The sequence below is a fragment of the Vanellus vanellus genome (assembly GCF_965231255.1).
Source record: "Vanellus vanellus genome assembly, chromosome: 21".
Classification (NCBI taxonomy): domain Eukaryota; kingdom Metazoa; phylum Chordata; class Aves; order Charadriiformes; family Charadriidae; genus Vanellus; species Vanellus vanellus.
Genome location: NC_138926.1, coordinates 2,200,894 through 2,218,835, shown reverse-complemented (window position 1 = coordinate 2,218,835; position 17,942 = coordinate 2,200,894). Strand labels below are relative to the sequence as shown.

Genomic DNA, 17,942 nt, shown 5'->3' with positions numbered 1-17,942 from the left:
ATGGCAAGGGCTAAAGCGGAGATTCATTCTTAGGAGCTTGAGAAAATCCTCGAAGGACCTGTTGATAGTTTTACGTACACAAATATTGAGGGGTTTTTGTCACTATGTGCATTTGAGCCATCTCCTGGGCTGGGGGGTGAAGAACAGGGGGCTCCTTTAATGCGTATGAATACTACAGTTTTGCACATTTGATTTCTCTGGGAAGTGTTTGGCAGCAGTAGATGTCACAGAAGCACTGTGCAGGCAGAAATTATCCACATGATAGCAAATACAGGTTAGATCTGCACTTTGCAAATGTCCACTTAGCTCGGAGTATCCAAAATACCCATTTTTGGACTGGGAAAGGAGGACCCCAGGAGTTATTTCTCTCCCCAGACTGATCAGTGCTTCAGCCTGGATTTCCAGTGACAGTTCTTAGATGTACACGCTGCACTTCGTTATTGTGAGGATGCTGCAAACTGCCCCGAAAACCAGCCACTTTTGGAAATATCCTGGCAAAGAGAATATTAGGGCATCAGGGCTGAGTCCCATGGCTGTGTCCTCTTTTTTGCTGTTATGTTATTATTCGCTATTGGGATTTCTAGGGAAAATCCCAGCAGCTGTTCCCAGCCTCCCATTTTGCCCAACAATAAAATATCCCTGAACAGCACATATGTAAGCCTTGGTGTTTGGGCTTTGCCCCGCTCCTGGGGCTGCTGGCAGCAGCTCAGCCGGAGCAGTTGCTCACCACCAAAGCAACGTGATGAGGATCTGTGCTGGAGCCGGAGAGGATTTTCAGCCTGGAGCCCTCTCCTGGAGGAAAAGGCACTTTTGCTGCCTCGAGAATAAGAGCAGGAGAGGCAGGATGGGCACGTCCTCCTGCATGTAGGATCTGGGGCTTTGGAGGTCCCTGGCCAGGCTGTGTGTGTTGGGCAGGGGGAGACAGAGGTGTTAGGAGAGGGCAGCCCCAGGTCTTGCTCTCCCAGAGCCGAGCGGGTAATTTACACTGAGGTTTTTGGAATGAGCCCGCTGCAACCTGTATTTCTGCCCTCTCCGTTTTCCTGCCCAGATGGGAAAATGCTCTTCTTTCCTGCCCTTCTCATCCCCAGAGAGCCCCTGGCCTCCTTTAGCATCTGCATTAAAAGCAGTCTTTGGGGAGATGCAGGTTGGGACCATCCACCTTTATCAAAGGAAGGGGTTGAACCAGTGGCTCCCAGTGTCACTCGAGCATCTCCCCTCACTGGTGCCACGTGTAAGGGGATATTGCTTCAGCCTTTATGCTTTTAAAAGCATGCAGCAGCTACTGTGGCTTTTTTTTTTTTTTTTTTTTTTTTGGCATGCCTGGTACCAGAAGAACATGAGACGGGGTTTTAGGGTATGGTACCAGCCTGCATCCTTCCCAGGGTTGGGGGTAAAGCAGGCACCAGAAAGCCCAGCGATGCCCTGGGATATTCACGGGAGCAGGAAAGGCAGAGGTGCCCAGGGGAGCTTTTAGGAGGAAACAGCAATTTCTGCCATTAGGCACCTCCAGGCAGAGCCAGCAGCTGAGCTGAGGTTCGGGGATCGGGGCTGGAAAAAAACCCTCACCCTGGCTGTGTGCTCCGTGCCTGTTTTTTAGTCGCCGTGCAAGGATGAGCTCCGCTTCACGGGGACTTTGGAGGGCCCGAGTAACACTTGCAAAGCGCACTGCAGCCCTCGGATCACTTTACAGGACACAGGAGCAACCCAGACCCAAAGGCACCCTGCACCGGGGGGGCTGCAGGAGGCTGCCCCCCATGACCACCTCCAAGCCATGTTATTATTTTTTTTTTCCCCATCAGCGTGACATCTGCCAGAGGTGGGTTGGTTTTTTTCCTGGCCGGAGCGTGAGCGGCGTGGAGCTCGCCTTTCCCACCGCCCTGGATGCGGGACTGACCACTCCCCCTCTCTTTGAATAGGCGGCTCTGCTGCAAACACTATGGTATTTCCATCCTCTCCAGCTCCAGCGCAGAGGATAGCACCAGGTAGTTGGAAAGAGATCGGAGACAAGTGTGGGAAGCCGTGGAGGACATAAGCTTTTCCCCCTGGTCTTTCAGCTAAGTAGTAAGTGGCGGTGGGGAGAGTCGCTTTAAACTCTTCGGTGGGTTGTAGGTACCTGTGTTCATTTTCAGGACATCTTAAGGTTTGCTTTGCCGGTGATTTACTTTTACCCTCTCCATTTCCAGTTTCACCCAGTAACTGATTCATGTGCTTGCTAACAATACTGCAGGATCTTATGTAAATGTCTGAGCTGATGCTTCCCTTTAAAAATCCTTTTTTTTATATAGAGTATATAAAGTTAATATGTATATTTAGGAGAACATTATTGTTTCCCTCGTCTAGGTAAAAGGCTGTGCCTTGGCATTATTACAGCGGATTAAATTTACAGTTCCTTTTATATTTTGAGTTGCATTTCGGTTTGGATGGGGGTTGGTTTGTTTTCATTGCGAAGCAGGGGGAGAAGCGAAGTGCTTGAGGTTGGATGCTCCCTCAGCTCCCTCCAGCCCTGTGCACAGACAGACAGACAGACAGACAGACAGACAGACAAGGAGCGGTCCCCCTTGGACCGGGGCTGAGTCCTGTCTTTGGAGGGATGCTTGTAAAGGGGTTTGCTGCTGCACCTCTGCATGTTTTCAATAGCAATGCCGTCCCCCAAAGGGCAGAAAGTGCACAGGTGCCAGCATTTGCTTTTGGGAGGAATCGGAGCCCAGAGTGTGATGGCCGCAGGGATGTGCTGCTGCTATTCCTTGGCAAGGGCACAATCCTGCACCCCTCACCCAGCCAAAAAGAGCCAGCAGGAGTTACGAGTCCTCAAGGAGCACAGCCAAGGCCTTCCCCCTCCCAATTAGTCTCTAAATCATTGCTTTGCATGTGGCCACTCATTTGGTATTACGGTTACCATCAACTTCCCATCCTGTGCTGTCAACTGACACCTTTGGGGGCTGTGGGCTGGGTCCAGAGCGGTTTCCTGCTTACAGGCTATTCACGCTGCCTCTAATTCGGCTGAGTTTTTAAGATCACCCCTGCTTGTTGTGTCTGGCAAGCCAGATTTTTTGGGGCTACCCAGGCATTTTCGCCTTGAGCAGCTGGGAATGGCATCACTCACCCAGTGGAAGCCCACAGTGCATTTCGTGCCTCGGGACTTCACCCCTGAGCTTTGGGGTACCATCTGCACCTCCAAATCAGAAAACACCCCAGTGCTATTTTCCTCCCACATTTGGCAAGTTGAGGCGCAGAGAAGTGAAAGGTAATCTAACTTTCTAAAGTTTGGATACTTAACGAAGAGAAGTGCTTGGTGGGATTTTTCAAAGCACCGGCAGATGCGGGCAGGATGGTCCCAAGCGTCCTGCTGTGGGTCACACTGGGAGTCTGGAGCAAAACACAGACTTACAACTGGGCCACCAATCCCTGACCACGTCCCCTTTGCCACGGGGCACGTTGGGTTCTCTGAGACAGGGAACGCATGCTCCTCATGGGGCCGGATCCTTCCCTGGTGCAGGGGATCCCTTGCTGAACAGCGGGAAACTCATCTGGTTCTTTCCCTCTTTGCTTTGCCCCGGCTGAGGATCTGCCCTGTGACGTTGAGCTGTAAGTCTATTATTTCATGGCGGGAAATTCATGAGTCAAATAACAGATGACCTAATTAACACCCCCCCACCCATTCACATCTTCCTGCAATTGCGAGTAACTGCTAGGATCTGAGAGAGAGCAGCGTGATTTAGTGGCAACGGCCTCTCTGGTTTCATAGCCCACCTAAACCCCCCTCTTTGCCATGACCAGTCAGCTCGCTATAGATTTGGTGGTGCTTTTGATGGTGGCATTATTTTAGCTTAATTATAAAATACCAGCTGAGTAATAGATGAATGAGCAGGGTAAAGGAGAAGTCTAAAGCAGAAAGCAGTTTATTCCCAAGCACAGAGAAAAAGGGCTCGGGGGTGCATGTGTATGTAAGACTGGTCCAAACCTTAACTGTCCCGGCGCTATCTTGTAAGTGCTGTCATCCATCCCAGCTAGAGTTTGTCCAGCCAAATGGGAAGGCTCTTAAGGTACCATCATATCTCCTTCAGATCTGACAGCTACTGAGGGAAGAAAGAGCACAGTGTTAAAGCGGAAAGTGATGTGCTGACAGGCAGCAACTCCCCCTCCCCTCCCCCCCCCATGAGCCGCATCGTTCCCAGAAACAGCGCGGACAACCTTCTTATGGCAACAGTGATCCGACTGTGGTCACCACCGTGTAGTCACCACCGTGTAGTTAAGATAGTGGCTCAGGGTCTCGGGTACTCGGGCTCTCACCCTCACTTTCTCCGCATGACCCTAGCCAAGTCGTTTAATCTCTTGGAGTATTTACAGAGGGTGCAGAAGGGCAATTGCTATATTGCTCTCTTTACCATAGCATCATTATTTACTGCCCTGCCCGGCTTCCCTTCAGTAAATCAGGTATTATCTCTAAAAATGCTGCAAAGTTTTAAAAATCATGACAAATGTGGGATCCCCTGATATGAAACGGAGACAGGAGGTGGCCGTTCTGTTTAAAAGCATGGTTTGTAAATAGGCAGCAAGAGAAGCGTGCTCATTCCTATTGCCTGTGTCCCTGCATTAGGAATGCTCCTTTTATTTTAAGCTGGTGCCAGGGTTTGATGAATGGAATGAGGTTTTTAACATGCCAACAGATCAACAAACACTCTTTCCCCTGAGAACCGAATTGGCAGGCGGCCTGGAAAGTGCCAGGATTGCAAGGGTTAAAGCCTTGCGGAAGAATGTCATTTCCACAAGCTGTTTTCCCCACCCCCTCAAAGATGATAAATTATTACTTGATGCAAAAATAAAATGGCTATCACTAAGCAGCTTTGGGTCAGAGAGCTGCCAGCGCAGTAGCCCGTGGAGGATGGTCATGTTGAAGGTGCTGCTTCGCATTTTTAAAGTCTTCATTCACGTTCTTGATGTCAGAAATACTGTGATGGGGTTGCTGATGCTGCCCCATCCTCCCATTTTCCCACCTAACCCAGCGGAAAGGGAATCTTGTTGGTTTATGGGGGTAGAGAAAAGCACCCGAATACTGTTCTGCAGCTGTCCCGGTTGTGCCGGCCCTGCAGTGACACCTTTACTGGGTGGGCAGCCCGGGGCTGAGGGAAATGGGATGGGCAGAAGCTGGAGTTGCCTACAACTGGGAAATCGGGGAGCGATCTGAGCCGCAGGGTGTTAAACACACAGAGGAGACCTGTGCATAGAGCACTAAACTGGGAAACAGAGCTGGGAGCTGCTGGTCTTGATTCTTGCCACGGGAAAGTCACTGTGGTCTCACTCCACTACCCTTTCCCCATCCTTAAAACAATATAATTCTAAAACACTATATGAGAATATTGTAAAGGGTCATCTTCTATCCAATAGACAAAGTTTGCTCTGTTTTAATATACTTTTTTAACTCCTTCCTAACTTCTGCACGGAGGTGTGTGTTAATCATGAGGACAAACAGCTTTTCCCTTTTTAAACTAAGCTTGGTAATTCGTTTAAAAAAAACCAAACCTCTTGTAAAAGAGGAGGGATGGATGTTGAAATGAAATTAAAATTTTAATTTAGTTTAGAAATGACCCAAGAGTCTAATAGCTTTGGCTGGTACTTGATCAAGTCCCAAAATAAATGCTGTTTTTCCCACACATGTTTTCACAATAAGACAGGAATAATAAGAGCAAACAATAAGACTGAAGTCAAGCTGTTAAGTCATTAAGGATTTTACCAAATGGCTCTGATTCTCCTCTATTTATTAACAGCTCTCAGCAGGCTGTGGATCTTGATTATCTCGGTGTAAATCTGCAGTGATTTCCTTAATATCGGCCAAGATACCTGCCACGAAGAGCACTATCATTGAATTTAGTTCAGCTGCAAGCTCCTGAGCGGTCATTAAAGCTATCTAATGGCGTCCAAGGGGAGGAGAGGAACTATTTAGGCTCTTATTAGAGGAAGCTAGAGAGAAGAAAAATATCGCTCAAACATCAGGGAAACTTGCTGACAGTGAGAGATGTATTGGGCTGTGAAGTAGTTTCCTATGGGAAGTGGTGGAAGGTCTGTTAAAATTAGCCCGGACAAAGCGCACCAGAGCTGCCTTTCTGCTGTCATCTCGCCTCCCGTCGCCGGCCTCGCGTACCTGTTTTTCCAGAGCACAATTATTATGCCCACAGAATTGGCTCACCTGCCTTTTTCCAGCAGGGCTTGTCTTCCAGCTGCTTTCCAGCTCTGGCAATTTTTTGGATATTCTTTATTGCAATGAAGCCTTGTCCTGGGTTGTCAGGATGGGTTTAGTGCTTCTCCTGGTGACCGAAGCACGTGCTGCTTCGAGCATCAACGCGCGGTACTTTGCTGGAAGGTTCAGCTGACAACGGCATCCTGAGAAAGAAGCAAACAATATACAGTGAGGCATGAAAGCAGTTCTCGGGAAACGCTTAGGTGCCACTTAAGGTGTCTCGATCAAAGGAAAATAAGAAAAAAAAAAACCCCAAACCCCGACTGCTTATAGCACAAGCTGCAAAGCAGGAAAAAGAGCTGCTGGTGGGGACGGCTGTTTTAACTGCTGACTTAATGCTGTGACTCCTTACTCTCAGAGACATGCACGTCGTTGAAATAAGTGATTCAGCCTGGAGGTTCTTCTGTCTCCCTTTTGCGGTGTCTGCCTTGCTTTGGGACAGTTTGGCACATTTAGTCTTTACTCTAGATCACTTCATGTTTTACGCGAGATGCTTTACGCTTAGTTTAAGGTTAGGATCAGGGGAGGGCTGCGTGACGGACTGGGACTGAGCGAGGCACCCGTCATTAGCCCAGTTGCAGAAATGAGATCCGCGCACCTTCTTTGTTTCACCCAGCTGCAGGCTGACCCAGCTGCAACGAGATTTAAGCAACCGTGTTTTAACGCCTAGTTAGAGCAGGCTGGCAGGGCAGGCACAGATGCTGAGATTAGTTAAGGCTTCTCAGCCACAGCAACTTGCAATATGTGTGTTTTGGGGTTGCTCTAAGCGCAAAGAGAAATCGGCACCACGTAGGTAGTTTTGAGTTTTGTGAATTAAAAAGAGAAGCTTAAAAAAAACCCCTCTAACACTGGTGTTAGAGCAAAAGTTAGTAATAACAAGCAGGAAATGATGATAATAATTTAATACACGTACACATGCAGGTGTTTCACATTTGGCCATTAGTCACAGAGCGCGGTGGGAGACGCTATCTGGAGCCCCTGTTTGCTGAAGCGGTGAGTGATGCACAGCTGGAGCAGGCTCTGCTCCTTGCCTGGATGTTTGCTAACGGCTGGCCAGCCCCCGGCAGCGGCCAAGCCTCCGGCCCTGTGAGCGGGGAAGGAGCGGAGGGAAGGCTGGGAGCGGGGCTCGCTGCCTCCGGGAGCTATTCGTGGGTGCAGCGCAGAAGCGGAGGCTGAAGGTAACATGTCCAGAAGACAGAATCACAGAGTGGTTTGGGTTGGAAGGGACCTTTAAAGGCCACCAAGTACAACCACCTCCAATAAACAGGGACATTTTCCACTAGATCAGGTTGCTCAGAGCCCCGTTCAACCTGACCTGGGATGTTTCCAGGGATGGGGTATCCACCACCTCTCTGGGCAACCTGGGCCAGTGTTTTTATAGAATCATAGAATGGGTGAGGTTGGAAGGGACCATAAAGGTCAGGTGGGACACCTCCCACCAGCCCAGCTTGCTCCCAGCCCCGTCCGACCTGGCCTTGAACACCTCCAGGGATGGGGCAGCCACAGCTTCTCTGGGCAACCTGCGCCAGGGGCTCACCACCCTCACAGGAAAGAATTTCTTCCTAATATCTCATCTAAATCTCCCCTCTTTCAGTGTAAAATCGTTCCACCTCATCCCATGGCTCCCCTCCCTGATCCAGAATCCCTCCCCAGCTCTCCTGGAGCCCCTTTAGGCACTGGAAGGGGCTCTAAGGTCTCCCCAGAGCCTTCTCTTCTCCAGGCTGAATAAGACAACTTGGATAAGTGTTCGTATCTGCAGCGGTTACAGTCGGTAGCACGGGAGGTCTGGAGGTATTTCAGAGGAGCTGCCGTGTCCTCAGAGAGGTTAAAGCAGTGGCAGCTCTTCCGTCGCGCAGGCTGTGCTGTGTATCATGATGAAAATAGTCATTCTCCTTGGCTCCAAGTCACATCCTGCCCGAGTGAGCCCTTCTGAGCCCAGGCTACTCCTCCTTCACTCTTTCCTCCCGGCACCTTTAAGTCATATTCCCCAAAACACAGAAAGTGCGTTGGCCCTGTGTTGTCTGTTGTGCATTTAAAGGAGAGGGGGCGAAACATCCCCATATTTGCAGAGTCAGATCGCAGCTCCTTCGCCTCAGCTACACAAAGGGGCTAATCGATGATTAAAAATCACACCTTATGAACAGCACTGGTAGCAAGACTTGCTCAGAAGAGTACATCCCATGCTTGGATTGACACGTGAAGCTGTGACACGCTCCTGTGGGCTGAGACAAATGATTGCTGCGCCACTAATTACTCAGGGATATAAGCCTCAGCAATGCAAGGGGAGAGCTTCAGCAAGGGGAATGCAAGCTCACGCGGGAGAACAGAAGGTGTCTCTTGAAAACAGCAAAGTTCTTTGTGAAACATATTGTTTTTGACAAAACTTTTACAGGAAAGGTGTTGATCTCAACAAACCGCTTTTTTTTTCTTTTTTTTTCTCTCAAAAGAAAAAAATTGGCAACAATTTCCCACTGATTCTACAGTAAAGGAAATATGATCTCATCTTCCCTCAGAGTAGCTCCATCAGCTTCCAGGTGATAATTCATTCACCATTGTCAGGCTCTCATCAGTTTACACTGACGGATCTGTGTGTTTGCATTGTTGATACAACACATCTAATCACAATATCTGCTATTAATACAGAGATTTTTCCTCTTAACTTTTCCAGCTTAAACTCATTAAGACAATAGTCTGGTCTGAGCTTTATTATGGCTGCAAGAAAGCACAGATTTAGCTGATGTTATCAATTTTCATGCCTTCTGTGGCAGGGCATCTAATGTCCATCTCCATTTCTTCAGGCACCTCTGAGATGATGAGTTACTATATGGACACTACCATCGGCAACACAGCCCCTTATCCTTTGCCTCGCCCGGGAGTGATGGTAAGAACGGAGAGTTTGAGTTATTTTTCTTTGGGTTTTCTCTTTGGGTGCTGTGGCTTTGCCAGCCCTTTCACTGACATGGCTTGGTGTCGACTGCTAAATCCTTCCAAGGTTTCGTGTCCGATGCTGAGTGTTTACCCAGCGCTTATCTGAACCTCTCAAGCTTGCAAACCTCGACTGGAAATAGGATCGCTGCATCGGATTTCCTGCGCTTGTGTTTGGAGGAGGATTGTTAGGGTAAACCATTGTCCCAGTGCCTCCGCTCCCTGTGCTGACCTTCACCTGCTGGGGATGAACGCAGCGGGATCAGCACAAAGCAAATCGGGCTTTGGAAAAGGTTCGGTTGGGTTGACTGGAGTTTTTGGACAGCTTTGGTGCTCCCTCTCCTGAGCCAGCTTCTCTCTGTCTGTGCAGCTGATGGGTGGTTATGGATAATATACATTAGAGTGTGATCCTGGGCATGCCCGTGCCAACTGCCAGCAGCTATGGGACAGGTTTGACCGTGCTTCAGCCCTTATTTAGAGAAAGCAGACCCTTATTTAAAGAAATCACATTAATAGACATTTGCCCAAAGAAATTCTGGCCAATGCTAAGGATCCTAGACGAGGTCAGATGAAAGCTGTAACTCTGAGCTGAGACACCAGGCTGCACAGAAGGCTTGCTAGAAAGCAAAATTTCCACCAAATTAGGAAGAAAAGACCACCCTGACATGTGAAATATTTCTAACGCAGCTTGGTATTTTTCCTTTAAAGGGTTCCAAGTGTGCACTTAGCTTTTAAATATTGATTGGAAACGAAGCAAAACTATTTCCCTGCAAGGGAAATAATAATAATAATCATCATCCTGAATGTATTCATAAGTAGGTATATCTTGTTATACTCTTATAAGGAGATATACATGTATATATATCATATATATTTTATGGTATATACATATATACCTATATGTATAGATGGTAAATATGTATCTAAAGTATATACATATATATACACACTATAGATACATAGTTATAAATATATATGTATAAAATAGGTATGTATAAATAAAATAAAAAGTATATCCTGGGATTATTTCCGTATACCTATATATAGTTGTATATATAATACATATATTTTCCTCATAAAGTATAAATATAACTTTATATACAATAAAAAAAAATGTATAATATATAGTGACAGTTATAACCTAGGATTACGTATGTGTGGGTGTATATATGCCTGTATCACACATATAATTAATACATGTATAAGGTATGATGTGTAAGCATATAATAATACAGCCTATTATGTAATATATATAATAATACATAAGTTCATATAAATATATGCGTGTGTATATACTTCATGTGTGCATACCACGTGTATATCCACGTGGATGGATACACATATATGTCCATGGACACATAAATATAAATAACATAAATATAAATACGAACAAGGCAAATATAAATATAATCATGAATATAATCACAAATAATATTGATATAATTAGGAATATGAACATAAGCAGGACGGCTTGCCCCAGCTCCCTTCAATGTGGGCCGGGTTCCCCCACAGTGCCAGGGCTGCGACCCAGCCTGGGCCATGGCCCCCCCAACCCCTCACAGTCCCGTCCCCCCCTCATTTTTGGGGGGCTGTGGGGCCTTCTGCCTCACGCTGACAAAACATAACAGTTCCAGATGATGGGGCTGAAACATGCCCCCTCTCATGGAGGGTGACCTCCCCGCGGCCGGCCATGAGGAGAGCCCCCTCCCCACCGCCATCTTGCTGAGCGCAGCCTCCCTGCTGGCCTTTGTTTTTTTTTTCCTCATGTTTGTTTAAAAAAGGGCCTTTTTGGCCTCATCATGACGCCTCTCAGCCAGGTGAGTATGGACAACAATATTTCTCCTGAGCAAACCCTGCCAGCCCAGGGCTCTGTGCCTGAATTTGTGGGTGGGGGGGGCGGTGGTAAAGGCGCAGTGCCACCTTGCACAGGGCGACCATTTCGGGGTCCCGCTCCCCTGACGCTTGTCCCTCTTCTGCTCCCAGAAACAAGGTGCCGTTGGCCCCTGTGAGGATCCCTGGGTGACCTGCGGCTTTCAGGCCGCCTGCTGCCAGCCCAGGACCTGCTGCCCACTCTGGGATGAGCCTGCCACGCAAGAAGTGCCCACTGGCCTGGAGCACTACAGCACGGGTAGGCCACCGTTTTGGGGGGTGGGTTTGCAAACCGGGATGGCATCTTTCCCCCCCTGGCTCCATGCCATGGAGCTTGGCAGCATGCTGAGGTGAAAGGACAAGCCTTAAAGCCCTGCCATGCTCCTGTTTGCTGTCCAGCCTGTCCCCCTTGTCTCCTTCCTCTTACATTTGCTTTCTGCCCCAGTCCTGACTTAATTTATTGGGGTGTTTTGCCCTTAATGTGGCCACAGCATCAACAGGTCGGTACCTGCCTTGCTGGCCCTCAAGGGTCTGAGTGGAAATGGGTCCAGAAAGCAGATAAAAACCTTAAGGCTGCTTTTTTTTAACTATTCTCCTCCTGTTGGAGCAATGCTGAAGGAAGGGAGATTCCTTCTCCTCTGCCATGGTGTGTGTGCCCGGCTGGAAGAACCCCTCCTCTTTCAGGTGGTGTCTTTGATGTCCTCCCTTGCATTTAGGAACTGCAGCCATGGTTACTGCTCCCTGGGGTCTTGACAGACATGGGGGTCTTTGGGAGGATACCATGGGCAAGGTGGACCTGTCAACCCCCTGGTTGCTTTTTCAGCGTTTCTCATGGCGTTTGCAGGACAGATGTCCTCACTGGTGGCTTTGGAAAGGCAATGCAGCCTCCACGGAGGATTACAAGGAGCTGGAGACTTCTGAGTTTTAATTTAATTGTGGTAGTAATTATGGGTCTCTTGCTTTTGTAGCTCATCACCTCGCTCCTTGGGAGGGTGGTGGCATGGTCTTGAGGTAACCACAGCTGGAGATGTGTGGTCATGCTGCGTGGTTGCAATGTACTGCACAGCTAAAGCAATTCACTGACTTGGACTAGACGATCATCTTCTCTAATGCATTCATAATTTGAAAGTCGTTACAAAATTGCCGGTGACTAATTCTTGCCCCACACGTTGTTCAACCCATGAATCTTCAAGCTGAGCTTGCAGTTTGGGCTGCTTCTTGTATAACCAACTGGCAGGGCAGATGTCGGGCGGGCAGTCGGTCCTCCTGCCTGGGTGATGAGGCACAAGCAAAGAGCCCAGTTGTGCTGTGGCAGAGGACAGGGCTCAGGTATGCTGTGGCACGGGCCAATTGCAGAAACTAAGTGAAAGAGCTCAAGTTGCACGAATGTGACCTTTGCAAAGGGCCAATATGAAGTTTATGTTTCACTTAAGTCCCACATAAGCCTATCATGAAGCACTTAAATCCCATGTAAGCTTTTGCATGGCATGTGCTGGTCTTCTGTGACTTGTTCCCGGCTCGTTAGTTATGCACATTGGCCCCTTGAGAGGAGAAAAGCCCTGATGTTTAGAGACATTTTGCAGCTAAAGAGTTCAGCAGAACCAGTGACTGTTGCGGTCAAATGTACAGTTTGAAATCTCTCCTTGGCAAATATTCAGGCATTCCGATTTTTTTTTTTTTCTCCTTTGGTGAGCACTTGTGTGTGAGCAGGAGATGGACGCAGAGTGCTGCGCCTGTGGCTGTAGCAAAACTCTGCTGCCTATTCCCAGCCGGTCTTCTTTCAGCTATTTGCTCAACTCCTGTGGGTGACCTCTCTCAGCATGATGTCAACTCTGCTCTGATGAAATCTGCCCTTGCAGCATTTGGATTTACTCAAACATTTTGCAAATCTGTGCCTGGAAAGTTTTCTTTGTGGCTTTTTTTTTTTTTTCCCCTACCCTCTCCCCTTTTCTGTGAAAGTGCTCTCCCCAGGGACCAACATATCTGCAACCCAGATCTTCCTTACCCCCTACTGGGTCTGTGAAATTTCTTGTTGCAGAGACTGGAGCCTGGTTCAAACCTCCGTGAAACCAATAAAAAAAAAGCTGTCGTTGTCTCCAACAGGTTTCAATCAAACTTTCGGTACGTTGGGACGGGTAGGACAGGCCTCTGATTCTCTTGCAATACCTAAGAATTACTTTTCAGTTCTTCCTGTTGCAGTGCAAAGTACTCTTTCTCTGATTTCTTTTGTAACGCTGCTGTTTCTTCAGTCTAGAGCAGTTGCTAATTTTAAATGAGAGGAAACTCTCATTTGTATATACCGCTAGGAACGGTCTTTCATTTCTCCTTTGTGTTTCGGGTGCACATTAAAACCATTTGTCATCTATTCTTCTGGTGTACGAGAGGCTATTTTGGTTTTCATGGTCTTGATGTTGGTGAAAGAAACAAGTCAACAAGGAAAATGCAAGTGTGAATATATCCTCTTGCAATAGAAACCCACAACATTTCTAAAAGTTTGAGAGCTGCTTGCGTTTAGAGAAGATATTTTGCCTTTGAAGCTTGGGTGAGTTTATTTATATTGTGCTTGAAGTCCGATTAGATTATTCAGTGATATAGATAAAGGAAAGCCTGACATGGATTTAGCTTGTTGATCAAGACAAGAAGGGGGGGTGGTGTTTGGGTTTTTTTTGTTTGTTTGTTTAAAAAGCAAAAATTTGGAAATGGAATAGAGTCAGTTTCATTTGTTAGCTTGCTACCACAATCTGCAGTGCATATGTTGGGACTACTACTGCCCCGGGAATCAACCTAAACTGGGTCTGTAGCAAGCAAAGGGCACATCCCAGAGGTGGTAGAAAATAACGAGCAAGAAGGGAGCTGCTGCTTGTTTATGAAAACTACCTCTGCTCCTTGGGCAGGCGGGAATAGGAGCATAGAGCACTTTAGCTGAACCGTCTGGCAGTCCAAAATGAAGGGTGCCATGTGTCTGCCTGAAATGGCAAGGTTGCTGAAAAGATGCTGAAAGCCACACTTAGCGCCATCTGTTTAATTCCTAAGGTAATAGTACCCTAATGTTGCCCTCTGGTCACGTTTTTTGGCTGAGACAAGGTTAGGCACAAAATTGGCGTGGAGGAAAAGATTTGATATCAGTAGTGTAATTTCAGCATGGCCACAGTCCTGGCTGCACTGCCCTTTTGAGCCGAGGCCACTTTGACAACCCCTTCCACTCTGAACGGGTTTGTTTGCCTTAGTGATAGGGGAGATAAAACTGTTGTTCATGGCAAGCGAGGGATGAAACAACCCTGGCTGAAGAAGTTTCCAAGACTGTTGTTGTGCTGAATTAGCATGCTTGGACTGAAGGTGCTCCCAGCGGTTTGGATACTACAGGACCATTTAGGGGAGTGATCTTGCTTTCACGGAGGCAAATGGGATTGGCTTTGGGATTTTGCAAGGCAAGAAATTAAATGAAAGCCTTTTCTAGAGGAGAAATCAGAGCTGCAGGCCTGACTCCACTTCCCAGGTTATTGAAAGCAATCCTGCTGATTTCGGTCAGGCTTCTTGCACCGAGACACTGTCACAAATAAAAGGCATCACCTTCAGCTCATCCCCAACACCCGGCACGGTTCAGGCCAGTGCTGTTGGAGAGCATGGCGCAGAGACCAGCCTTACCCCGTCTGTGGCTGATGCTGTCTGGCCACATTAGCTTGGTGCCCACCTCTCTGCCCAGAATTCTTTGGATTGATTAGCTTCGGGGATGCCACATCCCTAAGGCAGCAAACCTGCATCTGACCCCCAGGTGCTTCACGGGCATCGTGTCCCTGCAGCCTGGGCCATAGCGGTGTTGTGCTGAGTTTGGCAGGAAAGCAAAGCCCTTGTAGCTGGAGCAACACATGGCAGCGTCCCGCGTTGCCCCATGCCCACATCCACAAAATAGGGATGCTTTCCCTTTGCCCCCAGCCTGCTAACTCCGGCTGCGATCTTCCTCCAATCCCAGCTCTCCGCTCAGCCTGGCCTGCCCGCAGGAGTCCCGCAGGGACCGCCTGCATCCCTGGCGAACTCTCCCTGCTTTTCCCCATGTTGCCCCCTCCTTCACTGCGAGACCTGCTCTTTCCGTGGTGGAGATCCCCGGAGGAAAGCTCTTTCTGTGAGCGGTTTCTGGGCTGTCTTCCAGGCCCATGCTCAGAGGAAGGGGGCTTGGGGAGGACGAGGGGGGGGAAGGTGAAAGCTGACCAGGCTCAGCCCGATGGCTTCTCCAGCTGCAGCACATTTTCCAAGTGAAGCTTTTTTTTTTTTTAAAAAAAATAAAATCTGCATTTTTTTTTTTCATGTCCTTTTATCCTATTTTTAACTGCGGCCTCCTTCCTTTTCTCAGCCTCCTCCAACACTTCCCCCCCCTCCCCTGCGCTGCTGCTGCCTCCCCCGCACGCTCTCCGCAGAGATGAATGGGCGCCTTTTCACAGGGCACGCACATCTGCTTGCGGCTGTGAGACCTAGCAGGACTTCTCAGGCGGTTCTCCTGGACTGGCCAGCCTGTCCTCTCCCTCCTTAATAAACGAGGAGCGGGCAAGGGAGGATGGGGAGGAAGGTGCAGGGAAACAGAACAGGGGGAGAAAAAAAGGGGCGAGCCCCCACGGGGAGGGATGAGCGAGAGCCGAGGCGATGGATGCTAATTCATTTCAAGGCTCAACAAAAGCCGTGCACAAAATCCTGGCTCTGCCTAACCTGCTGCTGCTCATTCCCCCAGATCCGCAGCCCTCCTTGGACGTTTTCTCCAGCCCCGGGGAATGAATGAACCCTTTCTGCTGGGCTCTCTTGTCATCCTTCTGGCTGGCGAGGCGGCGCAGCCTCTTGCAAGCCTTGGGGTCTGGCGCTGTTTATAGCCCGGTTGGAATGGGTTTTTCTTTGACCCTTTTTCTTCCTGGCAGTCTTTGGGTGTTTCATTGGCTCCAGTTAAAGGCATGTCACACCTACTATACTTGGGCACTCCGGGTTTTTTGAAGGACGTGCATAATTTTCTCCATTAAGAGCACTTACTCCAATCTTGTCGGTGGAGAGAAAAGATCCCTCTGTGCCTTGTGAATGAACTGCAGCGCCGTGGGCTGCCAGTGGTGTCTGAGCCTCTCCCGGTCCTTTTGCAAGAGCCCTGTGAAGGATGTTGAGCAGTTACTGGTTTGCTCTTCAGCAGGAACTGGTCTCAGTGTCTGATTTGTGTGGATCCTTGTTGTTTCGCAGGTGAGGAAAACACGTGCAGCTGACCCTATGATACCTAGTGTTGCTCCCTCTGCATCCCCCCCTGTAACCTGCTGCAAGTCAGCACTTGGAGAGGTTTATTTGCGCTGAAGCAATAGAATGACAAAAATCCAGACTTTCACTTTTCCATTTGTTTCCTGCCTGACTCTGGAAAAATCCCTGTCTCGCCTCTCAAAGACAAAACCCAAGGGAGCTCCCTGCGTGTTGGGTCATCACCAGAGAATGAGTGCTGAGCTCTTTTCCCACTTGAGCTGTAGACCGATGTCAGCTGGGGATCAGCTGCCGCACAGGGAGGAATTGTGCTCCGAACAGGGCATTGGTCCCCTGGATGTGGCTGGGCGAAAACTGGAAGGTTGTTGCTTGGTTTTTGGGTGATGCCTGCAGATTTGCTGAGGGCCTCCAGCATAACAGGGGGACGGGAGCTCAGCAAGAGGGAAAATGCAGGTTAGCGCGCTGCACCAGGACCATTGCGAAATGGCAGCACTGGCAGCTTTGGCATGCCATGGGGAAGGAATAACTTGATGTAGAGTCAAGGAGAAAATAGATTAAGCGACGGGCTATGCAGGGCTTCTGCGGTGCCTTGAGGATGACCGCAGAAGATGTCCCATTTTGGCTTGCTCTTGGAGGATTGATCCCCCTGTAGGGACGGAGTGAGGAGGATGTACCTAGTTCTTTTTCCAGAGGAGGTGGCTATCCCGAGCCACCAAACACTTGCTTTGGAGAGGCCACACAAAGCACAGCTACTTTTTTTTTTTGACCTTTCCCAACCTCCTTTGCCTACAGAACCGCGCTGGGACCCACGAGCACTTGCCTCTGGGGATAGTGGGCAGCAGAGCACCCTCTCTTGAGGGTTTGGGTTGCACGTGGGCAACCCTTCTTGTAGCAGCTCCTAGGTGGGCTTTGCTGCGCTGGCAGGGAGAGCAGTGCAAGGCCAGCTACTGTTTTCTCTCTGGATGGACAAGGTTGGCTGGGTGGTGCCAGGAGAACTATGTGTAGGGCAGGCAGAGGGGGATGTGGGGAGCGCGGGGGGCTGGGACCCTGAAAACAGCCTGTTTCTTTCAGCTCCTGGCAGCATGAAGCACCTCTCTCTCCCTCCAGATGTTCGCTGTGTTTATAGCTGCTGAAGCAAGAGACTGAACTCTCTCATTAATACGTTTCTCTCTCTCTCTCTCTCTCACATTGAAGCCAGAAGTCTCAGCTCAGAGGTTGCAGCTGGAAAGGAGCTGGGGGTGAGGGGTGGGAGAGAGAAGGGAGGTGTACGCAAGCCTCCCATCCCATTCAACTCCCCCTCTCCACTTTCCTCCCCCCGAATCCTCCCAAAATACACATGCCCCGAAAAAAGAAAAACACTAGCAGATTTTTTATTTCAGAAAGTAAACACTTAGGCCATGGGGGTCTGGAGGTTATGGGAAAAGAGGAAACCATTGGGCTAATCAGGCCGGGACACACTTCCCCTGCTGAAATAAACCAGAAATCATTGCATTACAGGGCGCCGCCGCGGTTAACCCTGGTGCTGCCAACACAGCTGAGCGCTGGGGAGCTGCGGAGAGCCTGTAGCCTGCCCACGCATTTTCCCCGGCTCCCTGGTTTTTAGCCAGGGCGAAGCGCTGGTGCGGAAGGAGAGCCAGCGCTCTGCAGCAGTCCTTTGGCATGCTGGCCCTTTGGGAATGAGCTGTTGGGAATTTTT

General features: G+C 49.0%; 1 protein-coding gene across 1 annotated transcript in view; it reads left to right on the top strand.

Moving 5' to 3' along the window:
* Positions 1-1,936: 1,936 nt before the first annotated feature.
* Positions 1,937-17,942, top strand: part of ETS1 (ETS proto-oncogene 1, transcription factor) — a gene marked incomplete at its 5' end in the record, with an annotated part of 74,626 nt that continues 58,620 nt past the window's right edge. Inside the window, 3 exons of the mRNA XM_082493929.1 lie at positions 1,937-1,982; positions 9,034-9,116; positions 11,144-11,288. Coding sequence (XP_082350055.1) covers positions 1,937-1,982; positions 9,034-9,116; positions 11,144-11,288 — 274 coding nt within the window. The remainder of the gene's footprint in view (positions 1,983-9,033; positions 9,117-11,143; positions 11,289-17,942) is intronic.